Source organism: Alligator mississippiensis, chromosome 10 (assembly GCF_030867095.1).
Source record: "Alligator mississippiensis isolate rAllMis1 chromosome 10, rAllMis1, whole genome shotgun sequence".
Taxonomy (NCBI): Eukaryota; Metazoa; Chordata; order Crocodylia; family Alligatoridae; genus Alligator; species Alligator mississippiensis.
Genome location: NC_081833.1, coordinates 62,370,345 through 62,392,259, shown reverse-complemented (window position 1 = coordinate 62,392,259; position 21,915 = coordinate 62,370,345). Strand labels below are relative to the sequence as shown.

The 21,915-nt window shown below is 45.9% G+C and overlaps 2 protein-coding genes across 5 annotated transcripts; one reads left to right on the top strand and one right to left on the bottom strand.

The window, feature by feature from the left end:
* Nucleotides 1-2,353: 2,353 nt before the first annotated feature.
* On the top strand, nt 2,354-17,226 carry ANKAR (ankyrin and armadillo repeat containing). Of its 2 annotated transcripts, XM_059713876.1 has the most exons (10): nt 2,354-3,441; nt 3,623-4,710; nt 6,671-6,849; nt 7,548-7,766; nt 9,111-9,248; nt 12,198-12,442; nt 14,278-14,434; nt 14,567-14,714; nt 15,833-15,952; nt 17,100-17,226. In XM_059713876.1, exons 2-10 carry the CDS (start codon nt 3,635-3,637, stop codon nt 17,224-17,226), a joined length of 2,409 nt encoding a protein of 802 aa, XP_059569859.1. In that variant the 5' UTR covers nt 2,354-3,441; nt 3,623-3,634. The 2 variants fall into 2 exon arrangements, with proteins under 2 accessions (XP_059569859.1, XP_059569858.1); XM_059713875.1 differs by lacking the exon at nt 2,354-3,441 and having other exon boundaries at nt 3,546-4,710.
* On the bottom strand, nt 16,967-21,889 carry CIAO2B (cytosolic iron-sulfur assembly component 2B). Of its 3 annotated transcripts, none has more exons than XM_014595608.3 (6): nt 21,699-21,888; nt 21,532-21,611; nt 20,688-20,813; nt 19,687-19,732; nt 19,028-19,158; nt 16,967-17,262 (listed from the first exon to the last, which is right to left on the bottom strand). In XM_014595608.3, the coding sequence occupies exons 1-5, from the start codon at nt 21,832-21,834 to the stop codon at nt 19,061-19,063; spliced, it is 486 nt and encodes a 161-aa protein (XP_014451094.1). In that variant the 5' UTR covers nt 21,835-21,888; the 3' UTR covers nt 16,967-17,262; nt 19,028-19,060. The 3 variants fall into 3 exon arrangements, with proteins under 3 accessions (XP_014451094.1, XP_019348459.1, XP_059569860.1); XM_019492914.2 differs by lacking the exon at nt 16,967-17,262 and adding an exon at nt 17,293-17,380 and having other exon boundaries at nt 21,699-21,889; XM_059713877.1 differs by lacking the exon at nt 16,967-17,262 and adding an exon at nt 17,424-17,585 and having other exon boundaries at nt 21,699-21,889.
* Nucleotides 21,890-21,915: the final 26 nt, after the last annotated feature.

Genomic DNA, 21,915 nt, shown 5'->3' with positions numbered 1-21,915 from the left:
TAAATATATATATATAATTTCTTATATAATCCCTACTATCATGGAGGCAGTATTATGGCAAATATCTATAGGCTTCTGATTATATATTTAAGATCTTGTGCACACTGTATTTTCAACTGTCTGTAATTCTGCCTTGTGTTTAGTTTTCCTGTTTTTATCACTGACACATATAATGAAACTGCGATTCACTTTTAAATTTACAGTCAGATTTTTCTTTCCCATTCTCACAAAACTGAACCAAAAGGATCTGGAAAAAACAACTGGACATTTCTATACTGGCAATAAATTTCAATGATCAAGGTCCAAATGTGGGGTAAAAAGCACAAATGAGACGGAAACTATTAGAATGGTTTCAAATATGCATCAGACTTTGTGACGCATAGAGGATCATGTAATAATCAATTAGGATAATGCACATATATTTTAAGACATGGGAAATCTCCTCCGTAAAATATTTATAAATGGTCTCAGAGCCAAATTTCATGGCCAGCAGTTCTTACTAGAATGAGCTGAACTGCAACCTCAGCTCTGAACTCCCCTCAGTTTTTGGGGATCAAATTTTGTAACTGGCACAAGTCAAGAAATAAGCCACTTCTAAGCTAATTATTATGAAGCAGTTCTATTTTTAACCTTACTAGCTCCAGAAGCAGGCATCAGTTTCCAAGCCCAATGAACGGCAATGCAGTGGAATCCTTTCAATGACATTTTAGTACTCATGGTCATAATGGTATTTCAGAAACCTGTTGCTCACACACATGTGTATAGGGGGATTTCTCTATTAGAAATCCGTTTGAAATGCACACCACAGTTTTGAATCCTAGATGTAGCTTTTAGAACTGTTTTACTTAATTTAGCTAATTACCGAAGGGATTTGAATTTAAATATATGCTCACAGGTCAGCCCTTTCTCCTGATTCAGTAGCTCCATTGTCTTCAGCAGAATTGCTCCTGATTTGCAGTATTATTCATATGACCAAAATCAGACCCCAACAGCCTTTCGTTTCCTGGATACCTACCCATAATGATAATTAACATTAACTAGAGAAGCACTTCCTGGGCATCAGGCTCTAACGTCAAAAGCATCACACCAGTGACTTCACTGCCTGCTTATGCACCAATGACTGGCTTGTAAGGGGGGACTTGGTTTTATTCAATAGCTAATGTCAAAGGGAACATATTAAGTACAGTAAATTACTCCCTTTGTAAAAATGTTCTTTCTTTTCCCATTTGCCCCAGTTCCAGTCTTTCTTAATCATGTTCATCAAAAAAAATTGAGCTTTGATTATTACTCATCTGCTCATATTCAGACACAACATGAAAAAAAAATCATTCAGATGACTTTACAGCCTTCTAAGGTAACAGCTGCAAGTAACTAGGCAACAACAAAGAATATAGTATTTTGCAGGAAGGAGGGGTATTATTTTTTTTTTAATGATCTCACTCAGATGCCATGTTTTTCCCTTATAAGAAGAAAAATGTTCAATGAAAAAATAAAGCTATGAGTCTGCCATCTGTCACTTTCAAGTCATATGGATATATATATAAACCTATGCTTTTCTCCATTAAAGGGGAAAAGAAAATTACAGTACACCAGTATGTTGCACTTTTTTATACACTTACAATTTACATTCACAAAAGGGAAACCATACTAGGTGTAGGTTTCATTAAACATAAACCTAATTAAATTGAAATGCTTCGATAATCATCAGGTCAGTGTTGACAAGTTTCAGTATCAGAAAAAGATCATTTCATTTCAGACAAAAAAATAACAAAATATGGTTAGCTCTTCTGTGAACTAGTGCATCACTAGTGTCTTGGTGGAAGTAGGATACCACTAGATTCTATCACCTACTGATTTTAGAGGTTTTATTTGGGTACAAATAGAGAAAAGATCTAAGAGAAAACCTGGACTAACAGGTAACAGCACAGACACATGATTCTCCCATTTGGCAGCCAGAAATAATAAGCAGCAGCACATCTTCTGATTAGAAATCTGGAACCATGAAGGATTATGGAGAAGACAAGTCACTTTTAATTGCACATACCTGGCTAAAGCAAGGAGGTAAAAATAATCTCCCAGCTCCAAGCCAGGTTTATAGTCAGCTGAAGTGGGGAGTAAATGCTGAGCTGCACGAAGCTGTGATGCCCTCTGCTGGTACAAAACTAACACCACGGAGAGATCATCAGTGTCTGGATCCTCTGCTCTGAAGCATACACGTGAAGGAAGACAGGCTCCAGGCACAACCATCTCTATACTTAGGGGAATGCAGTTCAGAAGACTTGGGATCCAGATCTCAGTGTGACATGAGTTTCTAGAGCCTTTGAGCAGCAGGTATCGCAGCAGGCTCTGTGCCAGTCTCAGAGGTTGAACCAAGTGCATAGCCCCACTTCATTAGTTCCTTGGAGTGCCCAACTTCAGTACGTAGGTAGCTGAGACATCACCACCTGTGCCATGGCTCAGCCCCTGGTGCTAAGGACGCAGAAGCTGGAATATGCATTTTTTCGCTGTCAGGTATTTTCTTCAGCTTCTCGTTCCACATCTGTAGTCGTGTTTCCTGGGGTGTGGCGTCCAGAGGTTGGGCGCTGGTGAGGAAGCTCCTGCGTGACTTCAGACGTTTGTGTGCGGTGGGATGGTCGTACAGCGGGCGTCTCACTTCTTCAGTTTATCTCAACCGGTCCGTCTTGCTGGCCACTGCTCTTCTGATGGCAGGTGGAGCGATGCCTGACAGGATAAATATATAGCACATTGCCTGGCCGTCCTGTTTATCCAGGGGCATGCACTGAAAGTGAGACTGTCAAAATTCATTTGGCTAAAATGTAACTTAAGTTTATTTTGTTTCCAAACTCCTTTCTTTTTGACACAAATGACCTGCTATTTTTTTTTAAAAAAGGAAACAAAAGAAATGCCAATAGCTTGGAGCCCAAGAGCCACCGTCCAGCGTGGGAACCCAGCCCGGCCCTTCCCTACCAGGGCCTGCACACGATTCAGTTTCCACTAGAAATCTGCGAGGGCATCGGGCTCTTGTGGTCCTTCGGAGGTCTTTTCACTGCTATTAACTTTCCTGTAGTCAGGAAAGACAGGACACTTTCCCAGGAGTGCCTTAGAGGAGGCTTGGCCCCTAAGGGGAGACCTGCAGCATTTGCGGGGTCAGGCCCGGCACGTGCTAGGAAGGGAGAAGCCGCAGCTGCGCTCAGGGCTTCAGTCTCCCTTGCAAACAGTGGGGCTGGGGAGGTGTTTATTTTCCAGGATCCGCCCAAAACCACAGCAGGAGCGAGGGCAGCCGAGAAGCCTTCGCCCTGCCCCGCTCGCTGCCTCCAGCAGCTCCGGCCTCAAGCAAGGGCAGCGCGCGGGGCGCCGCGGCAGCGGGAGCGGGGCTGGAGCGCGGGGAGCGCCCGCCGGAGCCGGAGCCGGAGCCGGAGCCGGTCCAGCCCCGCGCTGCAGGTACCCGGGGCCCGGCGGAGCAGGGGGTGCGCGGGTCCCAGCCCCGCTGCCCCCTGGCCAGGGGCAGGGACTCGCCCTCCCCTGCTTTAGGGCTGCAAGAAGCCCCCAGGGTTGGGGCAAGGGGGTGTTGCTCGCAAGCCCACCTTGGGGCAGGCTGCTGAGCCCGGCTCCCTCCATGCAGGCGCTGTCCACCATGACCAGCCTGGAAGAGGGTGCCTGGGCCCCCATTCACCACGCCGCGGTGCGCAACCACGCGGCCACCATGGCCCGGCTTCTGGACACCGCGGGGCCCGAGGAGCTGGAAGCGCCGACTAGGGATGGGCTGAGAAACACCCCGCTCCTGCTGGCTGCCGCTAGCGCCAGCTACCAAGTGGCGGAGCTGCTGGTGGGACGAGGGGCGGACGTGGCGGCCCTGAATGCCCAGCAGCACGGCGTGGCAGAGCTGTGCGCCTTGCACGGGCACTGGGCTCTGCTCAGGTATTTCCTGGCGCTCGGGGACCCCCGGGTCAATGTGTGCGCCAGGCTGATCTCTCTGCTCCAGTCGGACGTGGACAGGGAAGCGCTGAGTGCAGGCCTGGCCCTGGCACACCTCATGGACGAGGCATCTGGGGCAGCGCCATGTCCAGCTCCCCGCTTGCTGGAGCAGGGGCTGGTTCCTGCGGTGCTTGGCATGCTTGGGAAAGACGCCAGCCACACTGTGAAGGAACAGGCCTTGCACCTGCTAAACAGCCTCCTGAGAGCTCGAGGTGGGAAGGAAGAGGTGGCCAAGCACGGAGGCATCCAGGTTCTCGTCTCCCTACTCAGCGAGGGGGCGGAAGGGCTTCTGGGTGGGGTGGTGGGTGCCATTTGTGAAATAGCTTGTGAAAAGAGCTTTGCTGAGGAACTTCACTCAGCCGGCGCCATCCCAGCATTTCAGAGGGTGCTCAGTGCAGCTCGGAGAGGCAGCAGTAGCTGCCTGGGCACGGGGAGTGGAGAGCCCCTTGCTGCAGGTAGTCTGAGGAGCCTGGACTTGATGGCTGAAGCCTGCAAAAGCTGTAAAGATGATATGGGAAAGCAGCACGGCTTCCTGTCAGGACTGGTGCAACTGGCTGAGGAATGCCGCTCCCCAAGCCTGATGATTGTATGGAGCGAAGTTGTGGAAAGTGTGACGGCAAACCATCCAAACAACCAGGCTGCTTTCCTCGCAGTAGATGGAGCCGTTCCTTTGATACACATGATGAAGTCAAAGGCCAGAGATGTCCAGCTGCAGGCAATAAAAGCTCTTCACAGGTAACATGTATGGCAGGTAACACGTATGGCTGCTTTTGGCATCAAGATGCTGGGCCAGACTGACCTCAACTCAATCCACTGCAACTTCCATGTTAATTTTTTTCCCTATTCCTATTTATCAATCAAATCTCTCTCCCTTTGCAGATGTCAGCCAGAACTCTCCCTGGAAATGATTTGTGCCAACTGGAAATGGTTCTACACAAAATTGTACTACACAAGTTTGTTTTGCTCTATTTGGGTTTCTAGGTGTTTCAAAATGCAAATCTGTGTTGAACAAAAACAAAAATTACTTAAATAGCAATTAGGGATTGTTTTTTCTTATAATAGGTGTTTAGGGAAAATGTAGTACTGTATGTCCATTAACATGCAGACAGGCATTGTAAACTATATGGGGAAGGCAGTTCATAGATCAGCGGTTCCCAAACTGTGAGTTGCGACCCCAAATGGTTAAAAGTGTAACTCAGATCTCAACACAGCTCCAGGAATGCTGTTTTTCTCCGTATGCGGTGATGAATGTATTGATCTCTCCAGCTAGGTTCCAAGGGTTTATAACACTAACTAAGCAAATGCTGCATGATTTGAAGGGAACTTGGCTCAATTAGGGGGACTACTGGAACATGGGCAGTTGTGGCTTGATTCCACAGGGTCACAACCAGGGGGCCAGGAGCAGACAAGGGCAAGGAAGCAGGGGTACCAATTAGAGTCAGGAGTCAAGGGATCAGGAGCAGATGGATGAGGAGGTCAATGTCTGTAAGGGACTGAGATGTAGGCAGTCATTTGGGGTCAAACTACAGGCCAAGGAGCAGAGATCCAGACCAAAACCGGGGGTCCAGAGAAGCACCTATAACTGTACAGGATTGGCATGTGGGCAGTTGCCAAAGTAAAGCCAGGAGTCAGATGTTGTAAGATATGGGACTAGGCTGCCATTAGGAACAGGGGTAGGGGTGGATTCAGGAACTGGCAAGGCTGGGACAAAGGGGTCAGCAGACTGCATGATGTATATCCTGTCTAGCCTGGCATTTATGTTTGATTTCCCTCCACCCTAACAAATGTAAATGTAGTGGTGTTGTCAGGGTGTTGGACATGCCAGACATCCAGGTCTTTGAACCCATGGACAGAAATCACGGACTAGGAACCCACAAACAGGAACAAGAACAAAGCCAGGAAGCAGGGTCTTTGGAACAGGAAAGTAGGAACCAACAGGTAGGGCATGGGGCTACACTTTATTTGCTACACTTAAATGGTGAGCCCAGGCCCGCCAAGGAACTACAAACCCCTCTCAGTTGTTAGAAGGAGACCACTGACTGTAACAACTGCATACTGAGGAAAATGGATGAAAAAATGGGAAGAAAGTTCAATAACCAGGGTTCCAGAGGGGAACACCAAGCAGAGCACACCAGCTAGTGCCCACTGCCTCTCAGATGTATCTAAGTTGCCCAGTGAAACTCCCTGGGTATGTGCACAGAGGAGCGGGAGGAAAACAGCCCTAGTCACCTGGGTTCTCCCTGGCCTGGTTCTGCGTATTGATCTGGGCTTTGCCAGGGCCAGGAAGAAGTTGACCAGAAGGTACCAGGCCTTAATGGACCCAGGAAACTAGGGGTCAAGTCCGAGGCTAGGCAAAGAGGCATCTGTCCTGATGAAAAGCTTGCTGGGCACTAAAGGGCTGGTGTTTATAAAGCATCCAGCTGGCACCCTTGCGGGCAACTGGAGCTAGTTGGATGTAGGTAGGCTGCTGGCAGTCAGTTAACCAAGGTCAGTCAAAGGCACTTTAGGCCTGCCTGCTGCCCTGACTCCTGACACTATTTCTGTGGTGTGGCAAAGAGAGCGATCAGTATTTCAGCACTACTGGCTCTTCCCAGTGTTCTTTTGGTCATAAATCACCTCTACCCGTTTTCTTTGCCCCGGTAATATAGAACCACTGACTTAAAGTAAAGCAGTTATTTTTCCATCCCCCTAACAGGCTAGTTGAAGGAAACCCTGATGCCCAAAAGAAGGTTTTGGAATTAGGTGGCACGTTACCTCTTATTCAACTACTGCAAAAAAGTCAGAGTCCGCATGTACAAGAAGTTGTGGCCGATGCTTTATGGGCCTTAGCTGGAGCTGAAACAGAATGTCAGAGGACAGTGGCTGAAGGCATGGGTTTGTATAAGCAGCAAAAGAAACTTGCTCTCTGTCAGATTTGCATGTTAAATGCTGTAGATTAGAATTAGAGAATCATTCTTTGCAAATGTCAAGATGTCTCAGGATCTTTTGCTCTTTCTAAGTATTGTGATGAATTGGGTGAGGCCCTTAGTCTATTCTTGTGCTTATTTCTGCTTGTGCTCTCCAGAGTTGTAACAAAGCAAAATTGACTGGAATTTTATTTTCAGTACTGGCCACAAGGTTTCTGGTAGCATTAGTGAATTCTGACAGCATTATAATAAGATTTCCCTCTGCTTTAGTTTGAAAAAGCCCTGAGTATCCCTGGCAGTCTTGGAGCTGCCTGTTTACAAACTTCAAACCTGAACTGAGTGTATCTTCTCACCCCAAAAGGGCTAGATATTATAATTAACATTATACTGGTAGTACTTCCACAATTAATTACCATTAATTATTATACTGGTAGTACTTACACAGGAAAGTATCATATATTGTATATCAGAGTGGATTATTCTTGTCACCTACAAGGGTACTTTCTTGTCACCCTAGCTCAGAATCAGTGTTGTTTGTTTCCAGTGGCCCCTGCAATGTATTAGGCAAATTCCAAACATGAAAGAAGGCACAGTCCTTGCTCTGGTTTGAAAGTGGAATAGGAAAAGGGTTTCCACACACTAACACCTCTTGTTATTGTATTTTAGGAGTAAACATGCTGGTTGGTTTTTTGCGCTCTGTATCACAGAAGCTCCACCAAATTGGAATAGAAGGACTCGGAGTACTTTTGCAAGGTCCTAGAGACATGAGAAATGCCGTTTTCTCAGCAAATGGAGTGGACCATCTCGTAAGGATGCTGTGTTCCGAGAGAGAAAATATTGTGCTCAGCACAATCCGTGTTCTTCGCCACGTGTGTCTTGGTATTGGTATGTATGTCATGTAACCTTTAACATTTGGAGCTGTTAGGGCACTAGCAGTACGCAGAACAAACTTATTCCTAAGGAGTTTGCTGTAATGTAGTTGTATCAGTTCTCATTGGATTAACTCACTTGAATAAATAGGATTTGCCCCCAGGGGTGGCATTTCCCTTTCTGAGGAAAAATTAGGAAGATGTTTCTTCTTCTTAAAATAGGAAAAAGTCTTCCTTTTACATAAGAAAACAAACCCAAAAGTTCATTTGATTATGTGCCATATTTATTTCAAACAACGTGTTTGGCTAGGAAGGGGAAAAGTAGCATCGCTGTCTGTTTGACAGACTAGAAAGGATGGCTTTTAACTACTGTTAAAACCATTGCTAAAATGTAGTTTATAAAACGAGTCTCCAGAGGGAGATATTTATCAGACTGTTACAGATGTAAGCTCATCATTCCCGTAGCCAGGCAGAAGACCAAAATAACAAGACATTCTTTTTACAAACTCTTGCAAGCGTGTGGTATGCCTTACACCACATCAGGGTAAGGGAAGTGACTGGGATAAGTGTCATCCTTCGAAGTGTAAAATTCATCTTCCCACATTTTCCATGAGTAGTGTTTAGCTGTGTCTCTGGGTACAAAGCTATCTCAAGACTTTTCTTACCTACTCAAGGTGAAATTTAATTTTGGTACAGAGGGTCTTAAGATGCCCCACAACGAAACTGTGGGGCTTCTTAATAATGGGGGCATGGTGATTTGAAAATGACTGTGCAGGCCCAGAATATACCAGGGTATAAGGATTAGGAATATTGAAAAGTTGCCAACATTAGAGATACTTGACACACAACTGTGCACTGCAGATGTAGTGGCTCAAACCCTGCTGTAGGACATGTGTTGTCTGCAAGTGCTATTGTAACGTGTGGATTAGAAGAGTGCTGTGGAAGGATTTGTACTGCAGCCCTGCTCTCTGCTGGAGGACTGAATTCAATGCCCTGTGGAAGGACCTTCCCAGAAATGCTATGGTGTGATTCACCTTCCCACCTTGCTGCTTATACTGCTTGCACTCTGCATGAATTTGAGATAGTGTATTTTGCTAGGAAGAGAAGTGACGTTGTCCTTGTCCCTACTGGGACAGGCTTTTAACAACTATAAAAACTATTGCAAAAAACATTGCAAAAATAGCCTCTTGAAAAGTTGGCTTAGCTTGCTTGTATCCCACATATCTGGTCCAAAGGGGCATGTGTTTGAGGGGGCAGATTCCATTATGAAGAACTGTAGAAAATTTAAATGACAATGTTTGTTAAAAAAATGTTTTAAAAGGTTTAACTTTTACTTTTTCTTCTCCAACTTTGTTCTTAGGCTACATTCCACACTACAAGAACCAAATAGCCATTGCTAATTCCAGGGGTCTCAAGTTTTTGCTAGCATTGATGATACATTCTCCGTATGAAGCAATCCAGGCAGAGGCAGCCTACACCCTGAGTGCTGTGGTCCTAGGTAAAGCACAGTGAATAATACTCTAGCCTGAGTTCAGCTGCTAACAAAAATGATTAGACAGTAAAGTAGAGTGTGATACATGCTTGGGAGGAAGTGGTGTTGGGATCACGCTGAGCACTGTGGGGAAACAACCAGCCTGGTTAGAACAAAGGATCCAGAGAAAGGTCCTGGGTCCTTTCCTTTCTTGTGACCTTGGAGAAGTCCCCTAAACTTTCCATGCCTCAGTTTATTCTAGTGAAAAATGAATTTAACATTGTCTGCCTCCTGTAGGTTAGTGAGGGTTAATATTTGTAGAGAGGTTTGCAATACTTGCATAAAAGAAGTTTTGCAAGATCAAAGTACTGTTAGCAGCAAAAAATCATTTGGCTACTCCAAATATGCACATGTATAGTTGCCTCATTCCAAAGTTAATATGGCAGTGATATTTAAACAATTCCCTCCTCAATTCCCAAATATTGTATTAGCTAACTTCAGGCAAAGGAGCAGAGTCCTAGCATATGTTGGTCTTTACTCATTTTGAAAATCAGCTGCACTTCTTTAGGGGGTATTAAAAAGAAATGACTTCAAACCAGTAAAGTCTTCTGTCCCCACGCAACATGCACCTTTGTTTAAAAAAAAACAACAAGGGGTGGACTAAGCAATGTTCACATTTGAACCAAATCACCAAAGAAAAATATTAGTCATTGAAACCACTGATTTGCCTCCTGAAGCACTAAGATAACTTGGACCAGTTGTCCAAATGCAGGACAGTGATCCAGGGCAAACTTCAAATTGAGCAACAGCTATTGAAAATACAAAGAACCAAAAACCTACTTGTCCTAACTCCCAGCCTCAGTACCCTCTGCCTCAATCTTTTTAGCAATTGTCTGAGACAGGGATGCTCAGCCTCCAGCCTGCAAGCCAAATGCAGCCTGCAGAACCATCACTTTTGGCCTGCGAGGCTCCCCATGGGTCAGAAAATTTGGCAGTGGGGCATCTGTGACAGTATGGCCACCCTCCCCCTTGATAGATTTCCAAACCCCAAACCCTACACACTGAGTTGGAGCTGGGCAATGCCCCTTGTTCCCCCTTTGCGCCCCCCCACCCCCCGTGGCTGGGTTGGGGCCGGACCATGCCGCTTTCTCTCTTCCCTGTCGCTGGATCAGGGCCATGCTGCACCCCCTCCTCCTTGCGGCTGGATCAGGGCCATGCCACCTCCCCCCCCACAGAGCTAGATCAAGCTCCCTTCCCCCGTGGGCTGGGTTGGGACCAGGCTGCTCCTTTGCCCTCTTTTACACAACTGGATGGGGCCTGCCCAACTGCCCCAGACACTGATCAAGATTACTTACTGGGCACTAACCATTCCACCTGCCAGGCAAAAAAGGTTGAGCACCACTAGTGTGAGATGTCACATGCTGGTCACACAATATCTTCAGCTGTGTAAGTATCTGTACTGTACCAGGAAAACCTGGTGAATGAATAGTCCATATACATGCACAAATTGCATTGTGTCAGTCCTGTATGGCAATCATACTTTACCCTTGGGGAGCCTTAAAGCAATTTACACACATTAATGAACGTAGCTGTGCAACTACTCTGTAAGGAAGACTAGTTCTAATTATCCACATTATACAGTTAGAAAAAAGTATGCTGTCTAATGTGATGCAGGGGATAGCTGCCCTGTCCATTTTGCCAGTCCTCTATCTTCTTTACAGGGCACCCTTACTGCATGTTATTGCAAAAGGTGTAAGAAAGCATGCTTGTGTTTCCATTTCCAGAAGCAGATGCTTACATAAGGCTACTTAAGGAGTGATACAAGGGTAAAAAAGGTTTTCATTTAGCCGTGTCCATTTTACAGTTTGCATAGAAACTTGTAATCCCACGGTTGTGGGGCAATTCAGTTTTGGCAGACCAACAGTTTGTCTCTAGACTCTTTATGTATTTCATTTTGTTAACAGCATATCAGTTACTTCATTTATCTGACCAATGAATGGTTAATTTGCTTCTAGGAAAAACGCCCAAAACATTAGTTTGAATAATCTAAACTGTCTCTAACGAGATGACTGACTGCCTTAAAACTCATGTCTAGCAGTTAGTACTGTCCTCAGCCCTTTTGGGTGCATGCTGATTTGGTTCGTTTGACAATGGCTGACCTTCTGCTGGTTGCTCTCAACTTATGGACTTTCGTTTAGCTTAAAGGATAGAGGCTTCTGTGAAAATACTCTCTGCCTAAGTGCTGCAGACCATCATTTGATCCTCATAGACAATAATGGCATCTGTTTGCCATATCCAGCTGTTCAAGTCAGTGCAGGGATCTCAAAGGGAGCTGGAATCCACCTTGCATTCTGCAGCTACAACTCATTACACTTGCATCTGACACAGTCCAGCAAAGGCATGTCATCAGAAGGGACCAGAGCACTCCTCAGCTGTTCAGAGCCTATTTATACAGCAGGTGTTATTGAACTCCGTAAACGTTTCTCTCTCCTTCCACATTATATGTCCCCTTCCCCTTTAACTTACCGCTAGCTCCTCTTTTATCCCTCAAGCAGATCGTCAACACTCATATTTTGTAATACGCAACTACGCTTTTACCAGAATCCCAGAATTCTGGCTGTGTTTAAACAAACTACTCCTTTTATTTCCATTTCTCTTCACTTTATAAACAATAAAGATATTAAAGGAAAGCAGTGGGTGTTACCATGAGTTCAGCTGTTGTTAATGGCAAACTTCCTGCTGACTTCACTGGGACCAGAACTTTACCTAGTTTGTTTAAAATTTTGGAAGGGCCTTTTCACATAATATAAACACCGCCAATGACAACTGATTTCAAAGCTACACTCTGAGTGCTTTTATTATGTTTTCAGTAGATATTATGTCACACATAAGAGCCAGCTCATAATTCATGAGTTTCTTGGGAAATTTGGGGTTGGAAAAGATAAATGACTTGTTTTTTTCCTGCTCTTCATTCAGGCAACAGTGAAAACTTGGAGATACTTTCCCATAGTTCAGCCTTCCAGTACAGGTATATCCTTCCCCTGCTATATTCATCTGAGGAAGAGATTCGCCTTCTGACAGCTGGGGCCTTAGCAACATTTGCTTTCAATAACGTCAGTGAGCAGCGAGCAATCATTCAAGCAGGGGGAGTTAGATGGCATCACTTTCAACCATTCCTGCAGTCCAGCAAAGAGATTCACAGAATACAGGCTGCTTTCCAGGTAAGCTATTCCAGCGCAGACATTTTTCTTACTTATAGGTGGCCATCAGATCACCCCTGAGCCTGCGCTTTTCCAGGCTAAAGAGCCCCAGGGCTCTCAGCCTGTCATCGTAATCTCTGTTTTCCTGACCTCTGATCATGCACGTGGCTCTTCCCTGGACTCTCTCAAGCTTCTCCACATCCTTTTTGAATTGTGGAGCCCAAAACTGGACGCAGTACTCCAGCTGCGGCCTCACCAAGGCCGAGGTACAAGGGGAGAATGACGTCCTGGGATTTGCTTGAGAAGCATCTATGGATGCAAGCCAGCGTTTTGGTCACTTTACTAGCCGCAGCATCGCATTGAAGGCTCATGTTCATCTTGTGGTCAATCATGACCCTCAAGTCTCTTTCTTCCGTAGTGCTAGCCAGCGTAGCACTGCCGAGCCTATCAGGATGCTGCAGGTTTTTCCTCCCAAGGTGGAGATCATTGCATTTATCGGCGTTGAACACCATCAGGTTCTCATCTGCCCATTTGCTGAGCCTGTCCAGGTCAGCCTGGATCGCCTTCCTGTCTTCAAGTGTGGATGCTTTGCCCCAAAATTTGGTGTCATTGGCGAACGTGGCCAGTCCGCTTCTGACTCCAATGTCCACATCATTAATGAAGATGTTGAACAGTATGAGTCCAAGGACAGAGCCTTGGGGGACTCCACTGGTCACAGGGCACCATGATGATTGCCTTCCATCAACCACCACCCTCTGGGTCCGACCACAGAGCCAATTTCCCAGCCAGCGGATCGTGGTGGACCCAAAGCCACAATTGGCCTGTTTCGCCAAGAGGTGATCATGGGATACCAGATCGAAGGCTTTTTTGAAGTCAAGATATATGGCATCAATCTTTTCTCCCTTGTCCAGGTGATAGGTCACCTGGTTGTAAAAGGAAATGAGATTGGTCAAGCAAAACCTACCCACAACAAACCCATGCTGCCTATCCCTCAGGGTGTTGGTGTTGGCTAGTCCATTAAGGATGGCCTCTTTAATAAACGTTTCTAAGACCTTCCCCGGGATAGAGGTCAGGCTGATGGGCCTGTAGTTTGGCAGATCCACTTTCCTCCCTTTCTTGAAGATAGGCACCACATTGGCCTTCTTCAGGTCTTCGGGCTCTACACCAGAGCGCCAGGAGTTCTCAAAGATCTGTGCCAGAGGCTGGGCTATGATGCCCGCCAGCTCCTTGAGTACCCTGGGGTGCAGATTGTCAGGGCCAGCTGACTTGAAGGTATCCAGTATGGGCTAGGAGAGCCTATTGTTTCTAATTGAACTATGTATTATATTGTATGCATGCATCTAGTTTATGTGAGTCTAGTGACTAGAGGCTCCAGCTGGGTTTGAGATCACTGGACTACTCTGCAGAGGGATTATGACCCCCCCCATAATGTTGACTCTGTGTTAAAGTCCATGTTTTTTCCTTCCCCCTGCCTTTTTTTTGCAGTAAGACATGTACAAATCTACTTAAACTCTTTCGGTTTGCCCTTATAAAGAAGCACAAGCAAGGCAGAAGTCTTTCTCTTTTCCCCAAGGCACTGGGAGAGGTGGGGGAGACGGTTTACCTTAACAAGTTGCAGCATGTGCTACCTTGGGTACCAGCTAGCGTCATCATGTTCAAATAAACCAGTGTCTCTGATTTATGACACTGAGCGTGCCTGTCTTAATCCCTCCCTTCAGCTATGAAACTCTTTAGATCAGTCAGTAACAATAAGTTGGCCTAACAACCAATATCAGTCTCAGGTGACTGATGCATTAGGGTGACTGGAGGTAGAGCTCTACTGAATGTTATTTTTTCTGTGTAATGTTTTCTTGCAGTCCATTGTTCTGTCTCGAATCATTCCAGATAATGAGCCAGCTAATATCACTGCCATAGGGATCAGAACCATTGTGGATACACTGGAACGTTCCCAAGCACACCACACACTGGCTTTGGCTGCTGATTGTGTGGCCCGTTTAGCACACACCCGCGCAGGTAAAGAGCAGCGCATCTGCTACCGCTGTACTCATTTCCAAGTAGAAAAATAGGTATCTGAGACGTGTGCCTTGGGAGGATGGAGATGACATCAAATATATGCTGTATACACCTGTGTCTGCATTCTTCCAGGAATCGCTGCTGCTCTGGTTTCCATAGATGCAGTTGGCGTATTATTCCAACTCCTCTCCAGCTCAGTAGACCTGGTCCAGAGTTGTGCTGCTGTTGCACTTGGGTATTTGAGCTTCAATCACGTAGCAGAGAGACAGCTACTGAAAAGGTACCGTACTCCTGCTCCCATCGGAGGACATAGTTAGCGTGTTTCAAGCCAAAGCCACCGAGTAGGTTTTCAAACCACCATTTTGTCACATCGGCCTGCAATTATCCATGTGGCAACAGAGCACACAATGCAGCTCAGGGGAAGGGGGTGCAAAAGCTACCTCACTCTGCTTTGAGTCCTCCCGAGTTCCTTCAACCTGCCCGGAACATGTTGCTTGCCTGTGTTTTCATGTCCCAGCCCACGGGTTTTCAACCTTTTATAATATGTCCCCCTTCTGACTCCTGTGCCCCTTATATTTTTTTCTTGTTTTTAAGTGGGGTGGGACAGATTGAGGCCCCTGCAGCAGTGGTGCTGGGAGGAGGGTTGGGGGGCTTATGGCAAATTGTGGAGTAGCTGCAGCCCCCTTCCCTCCGTAGGCCCCTGTGGTGAGGGAGGGAATGGGGCAGGGGCAAGTGTTGCATGGCCGGGTGGAACCTGGGACTGAGTTACGTACCCCTGGATCTGCACGCTGGATGGGCTGGGGCAGCCCTGGGCTTTTCCTGGTGGGCTTGGCTGCTCTGGGAGGGTGGCAGCCCTGGCAGGGGGGCTATAGGAAGGGATGCAGCCACTCCAGAATTTGCCATAGACCCAACCACCCTTCCCAGTGCTGCCTGCCCCAAGTGCAGCATGGCCCAGTTCAGCCCCTCCCCACCAGGAACAGCCCAGCACAGCCCTGGCCCCAGCCTGCTCCACCCTGCTTGCAGATCCAGGGGTGCATGCCCCCCATGTCCCCAGGGGTGCATGTAGCAGCAGCAGTGGGGTTGGGGCACACACTGGGGGAGAGCTTGTATGCAACAGCCGCTACTGGATGAGGGCAGCGGCCACGCAGGAGAGCAAGCTGGGGTTGGGGGTGGGGAGGCACCACAATATGCCATGTGGGGCTGGCGGTATCCAGCACACCCCTCCGCTGGGTAAGAGGCGAACACGCTGGGGGAGACGCAACCTCCGCGCCCATTCCGTCCTCTCACCCACACACCCCCACAAAGACCTAAGTAGGCCTCGGGGTACGTATACCCCCGGTTGACAACCCCTGTCTTAGCCCTTAAATAGACAGCAATAAAAATCCTGTCCTTGCCCAGGTGCAGGAAGAAACCTCATCTTGTTGGGAACCTGCTTCTCTATACCAGAAAACACAAGATATCCCCAACGTTTTTGGCAAGATGGAAGCACTCCCAAGAACTGAGGCTGCCCCCTATTCGGTGAGTTTGTTTACAGCAGCGGTGGCCAACCCACAGCAGGGGTGCCACAAGTGACACATGGCAGATCACGGAGAGGACAGGCAACACAGTGGCAGGATGCAGGAAGCAAAGCAGCAAATTAGGGTGCACAGGATAGGAGGCAGAGCAGCTTACTAGGCAGATGAAGGGGATTAGAGTGGCACTGGAGGCCATGGCAGCACACTTGCCAAAAAGATTGCACTCCCATGCCCCTGGGTTATAGCATTCTGCTCCTGGGATAAAGCGAGTGGAACATCTCTTCCTAGCACTCTGGCTAAAGATGCAACATTCTCTATTAAAGTTTTAATATCTATTTGTATCAGAGCTATGTAGCCCCTTAGCTCAAGATGACTCCAAACAGCTGTGTACTACAACAGTAGTCCCAACCCATGACTTGGAGGAAGCATGGTCAAAACTCTCTGACAATGCTCCTGGCCACAAGAAATAAAGTCAAGACAGAGATTGACAGGGAAGTATGATGCTGCCTACAGCACATTATCTGCTCAGTATAACTGTCCATGAGCCAGCAAAGGTTAAGAACCATTATGCTGCAAGTATATTCATTAATGGTCAGTCACAGTCATTACCATTACTTAGTGGTATAGTGAGCAGATGTCACAAGGTTATCATCACACTCTACCTGTGACTACACACACACACACCCACACACCCTGCATTATCTGCAAGGTAAAATACCTCAGCAAAGAGCAAAATTTTACTTTCATACACATACACGCATCTCCGAATAGAAGCTACACATGTGCATTTAAAGAGATACACCAGTAAAGAAAGACCTGAATACATTCCTTATTCTTTAGGATGCCAAGGATGAAATTTAGCTAGGTTGCAGAGATGACTACCACTAATCCCTGAAGGATGTTCCCGTGGATATTTTAGCAAGTGCAAGCAACCAGATCCCAGTTCTGTGAGAGTGTAAATTCAGCAGCACAGCCTCCCTCCCTCACCAGCTAGGAGTGTGAATTCAGAAGAGAGCCATTTACTGAGTTACCAGCACTTAGATTGTTCTTGAAACCAAAGCACAGGTTTATACATACACATACATACATGTCTTCGCACAGAACATGAACAGACATTTCCTAAAGACTGTCTCAATGCTTTGTCATCACAGGAACAAACCTGCCCTTGTATCATCCATGCATATGAAGTTTTCAGTAGTCCACCCCCTTCCTGGTAAGTGTCAATGGTTAAGTGTCATGTTCTTATCTTCTATTCCTCAGGATGTCATCACTTTTTGAGATAGTGAGCAGTCATTCCAACAGTGCTAGAAAGAACTGTTTAAGAGGACATGCATGATAATGATGTTGTGACTTATTCCGCAAAACACAGAAGTTGCACTGGATGCTCCAGCTATCTTTTCTGCAGTCTCTGGTTACTGAATAAATCCCTGGTCTGTTAATGAGCAGAAATAAGAAGTGCTGCTAAAAAATCCAAAGCAAATTGACAGTAATTTTTTCTTTTAGTTAATTGACCTCTGAACAATTTTTTGCAACTACATCATATGTTTTGACTTCCCTTCCCACAAAAACTAGTTAACTAGGTTCCACATGAATTGACTTGGAGGCAGAAGTATTTTCTACAGTATATGTTGTATAACCTAGGATGCAAAGATGAAACAAACATTTGCCATTGTTATACAGTATCAAGGTGGATTTATTTAAATTCTGTTTAAAGGTTTCCAGTTTCCCATTTTGAATTCTGAAGACTTCTTAACCAGAAGTTGTAAATCAAGGTCTCACAGAGAGCCTGAAGATAGCAGCAAGAGGACAAAAACCACCCTAGAATTCACCCCAATGCACCAGTCTTTGAAAACACATGCCAAGCATGGCAGACTCTAAATACAAAACAGTATAAGGTGATACTCAGCTATATTTATTAATTAAATGGAATTTAATTAGAGATTGTTACTCTATTTGTATATCTTCAAATTATGCAGTCTCTATACATTGACCTTTACTTCAAAGAATGAGTTCTTTACTGTAAAATGACACTAATAAATAAAATAAAAAAATCTCTGGGTGCTGCTGCTTGTGTGCCTCTGCCTGAGAACTGCTACCAAACAGCAAAGCAAAGTAAATAGATTCTCAATGTTAGTTCTGTCAATATTGGCAAATATTAGGCTGTCTTTTTCTAAGCAGTTTGTGATAAAACTTAAAACTCCTTTCTAGGTTTCATGCTGTCAGACTTTGCAGGGGTAGAGAGTAAGATGTTGCAGCAAAGTCGAACCAGAACTGGCTTGAAGGCACATTTGTCCCTTCCTTGAGTTGTAATGAATGCAGAGCCTCTTCAGATCACTTGCTATTTCGTTTCTGATAGCACATCAGCATCAGGCTTCAAAACAGGAAGCATTTTGTAAGTTTGTCACTCAGGCTTTTTTGTCAACAAAATCCAAGTAATTCAGATTAACATTTTATGACAAATTAGATGTACCAACTACAGGAGAGCTCCATAAAACCATGCATATAAAATTACTTTAAGAAAATAGGCTAGTTTTTTTAAAGTGCATGTTTATTGCTGTATGAGCATCCCAAAACCCTGCAAATTTGTCTGCAAATGTGAACTGTAAAAAAACTCCACTTCTGAAGTTTAATATGAGCAAAACAACAAGTGAAAATGCCTGTCTTCATGTGCCAAGAACACAGAGACCAAAACCATTACTCAGTGTGCACAATACATTCCCAAATCCAGAATATAAATAATTCTTGGTTTAAGACAGTGAGGGCCGTGGCCAAGGTATGTGGAAATTTGTCTTTATTTTATGATTTGTTTTGTACTGTGAGGGGAAACATTTGTGTTGCTGTTCCTGAATTAAATATTATAAATATTAAAATCCTCTTCTGACAAAATAAAACTGTAATATTACATTAACAGTATTTTGGACACGCTATCTATCACTCTTAAGTTAATTTCCATAGGTTAACTCTTGGAAGAGTACTAGAACACTTATATAAAAATCAAAATTAGAATAGCTTTATTTTGCTTATAGATACATATCCAACTAAATACTAGCAGCACTGTTTATTTACAAAGTTAGCCCACCATATCAGAAAAGCAGAGCTTCTTATCAGGCAGTTAAGATCGAGCAGATAAACACTGGTTCACCACTTCCAACAAATGAGAATTCTCCAAAGCGGCAGCTACTCGCTCTTTGTCAGCAAGCTGTTTGTTTACTGTAAGGAAAGAGTCCCACAACACTTGGTCAGGGTACCTCAGCACGGCAACCTATTGTTAGTGTTTTACATACAAGCTGACTCTTCCTCAGGCTGTTGCTACGGTAGGCAGGGCCCCATGTTTTTCACAATTTGGTAGTGCTGAATGCGTGCAGAATTGTGCTTAGCAGTTAAGCATCACTTTTTTCCAAGATGATTGGACCTCAGTGCCACACACAACCCTAGTTCATCCACTATAGCTTTGTGTAGGTTTAACTGCCTGAAACACATTGTGGGACCAGAATCTAAATGTCAACCCCTTTGTTTCTTGCTGAATCTCCTCAGCTACCATCCCAATCCATTTTGCTGAATTTAATGGATTCTGGGCTGAGGGTTGTGGAATCCTGTAACACTCTTCCCTGACTTCTAGTTTGCTCTCTTGCACTCAGTGACCTTCAGATCTAATCTCTCTAATTTCCAAGGTTTATAAACAATGAAATACCTTTGCAGAACACTTTTTATATATCTTAGCACTGGGGAAAAGCTCACCTGCATGCTCAGAGATGTGCGTTCCCGGCGTTATGTGAACATCAACCTAGGTAAAATGAAATGTAATCCAGTTATTTATAAGACTGTTAACTTGCACTAGGTTGGTGCTCAGATGTGAAGTGAGGTCAAAGTAAAAACGCTTTAGTTCAGCAGTTCAGAAAGCAGCATCTAGTATTATAGTCCCACTCAAAAAAACCCATCAGGGTTGTTTGTCAGCTTCACACTCATGCCTACACACTCGCTGGTATCACATGCAACTACATGTATTAAAGCAATTTAAGAGTTTACTTTTCAAATCTGACAATACTTAGGCTTTGGTAAGTTCCATGGTCCCTCTCCCTCTCCCGGTCAGTTTCTTCTTTGTTTCAAATATTATAATAAGTTGGGAAGACAATGGGAAGAAAGTCTTTAAAAATGTTTAAAAATAAATTCTAGCTGTGCTACTTAAAGTAGTTTTGTCAAACTATTTTCCCCTGTATTAGTCCAGAGACATCTCATTAATACTCCACCAAAACAATTTCATAATGAAACAAGAAAACATAGTCCTTGGCAAGTTACCATCTCCTGCCAGACCCTCCTCCACAATATTCAAAGCAGCATAAGCTTTCATTAGGATAGGGATATGGTGCAGCCATCTGATCCTAAAACCATTAATTGGAAACTCCTATATTTTAATCCTACTTTGGTTGTAAACTCCCCTTTTGGACTGGTCATGGTAGAAAACTTTCTTCCTTACCCTCAGACTACCCTTTTACAAAAAGAGGATAATCTCCCTTCCACCAAGGATCACTAACACTAAATGTTATATACTATTTCTCACCACAGATCCCATTCAGTCTAATTTATTCTAAGAATCAGACTGATAACTGTGCCTGCTTGTAATTTAATCAGTTTCCTGGAGTATTTTCCTTGTTTCATAGCAAAAGGGAATGAGAAGCCTTAAAGAGTTTCTTTTCTTTAATGTTCTTCCTTCTCCTGTCAAGGCTGCTGTTATTACTCACCTTAAACCTTTCAGGTAGCGATCTGATCAACTTTACTTTTATTGACAAGCCAATTAATGTTGCCATACTACAGTGAGGAATTGTGGGAGTAAACTCCACTGCAACTGTGCTTTCAGCATCATTCACCTGTTGAAAAACAAATTATTTGCTATGTACAAAATGTACTGACTTTTCCACTAGTTGAGACTAGCAATTTAGATTTATAGACGTAGGGTCATAGGGACCTGAGCAGATCATCAAGTCCGACCCCCTGCCCTGGGCAGGAATGAATACTGGGCTCATATGACCCCAGCTAGGTTGTTATCAAGCCTCCTTTTAAAGACCCCCAGGGTAGGAGCCAGCACCACTTCCCTTGGAAGCTGGTTCCAGATCCTGGCCGCTCTGACAGTGAAGCAGCGCCTCCTGATGTTTAGTCTGAACCTACTCTCCAACAACTTGTGGCCGTTATTCCTTGTTACTCCGGGAGGTGCTTGGAGGAACAGGGTCTCACCCATTCCCCTCTAGTCCTCCCCCCAGTAAGTTTATAGACAGCAACTAGATCCCCTCTCAGCCTTCTCTTGCAGAGGCTGAACAGGTTCAGGTCCCGTAGCCTCTCCTCGTAGGGCCTGCCCTGCTGCCCCCCCATCACGATTATCCTAGTGCTTCAACCTAGTGCACCTAGCCGGGTGCGTGTGGCACTGCGCAGCTCTCGGGGCAGCGGGCCTCAAAGCACAGCGCATAGCGGCAGCCGCCCCGCGCACGATTCGGGGGGGCACGTGCCCCCAGGCCCGGACTTGCGCGCCCGGCCAGGACATACAAGCCCCCAAAATCCCGGCGGCAGGAAGCACGTGCGGGCCGCGCTCACCTTCACCCGCACCTGCTCCACCACGTTGAGCTCCTCCAGCGTGAGCGGGTGCTCGGGGTCGTTGATGGAGCGGATGAGATGTAGCAGGTCAAGGAAAACGCGGTGTAGCGGCGCCCCGCCCCGCCCCCAGCCCCCGCCCCCGCCCCCCGTCCGGCCCGGCAGGATATCGAAGATCTCGCGGTCATCGATGGCGTCGGGCAGGTCATCGTCCTCCTCCCGCGCCGTCACGGGCCGCTCGCCCGAGCGCCGGAACACGAGCGGGTTGGCGTTCTCCAGCGCCGGCCCCGGCCCATGCCCCACCATGGTCGCCGCCGCCCGCCCGCCACTTCCGGGGGCCGGGCAGAAGGGGAGGGGCCGCGCATAACCGCTTCCGGCCCGCTCGGG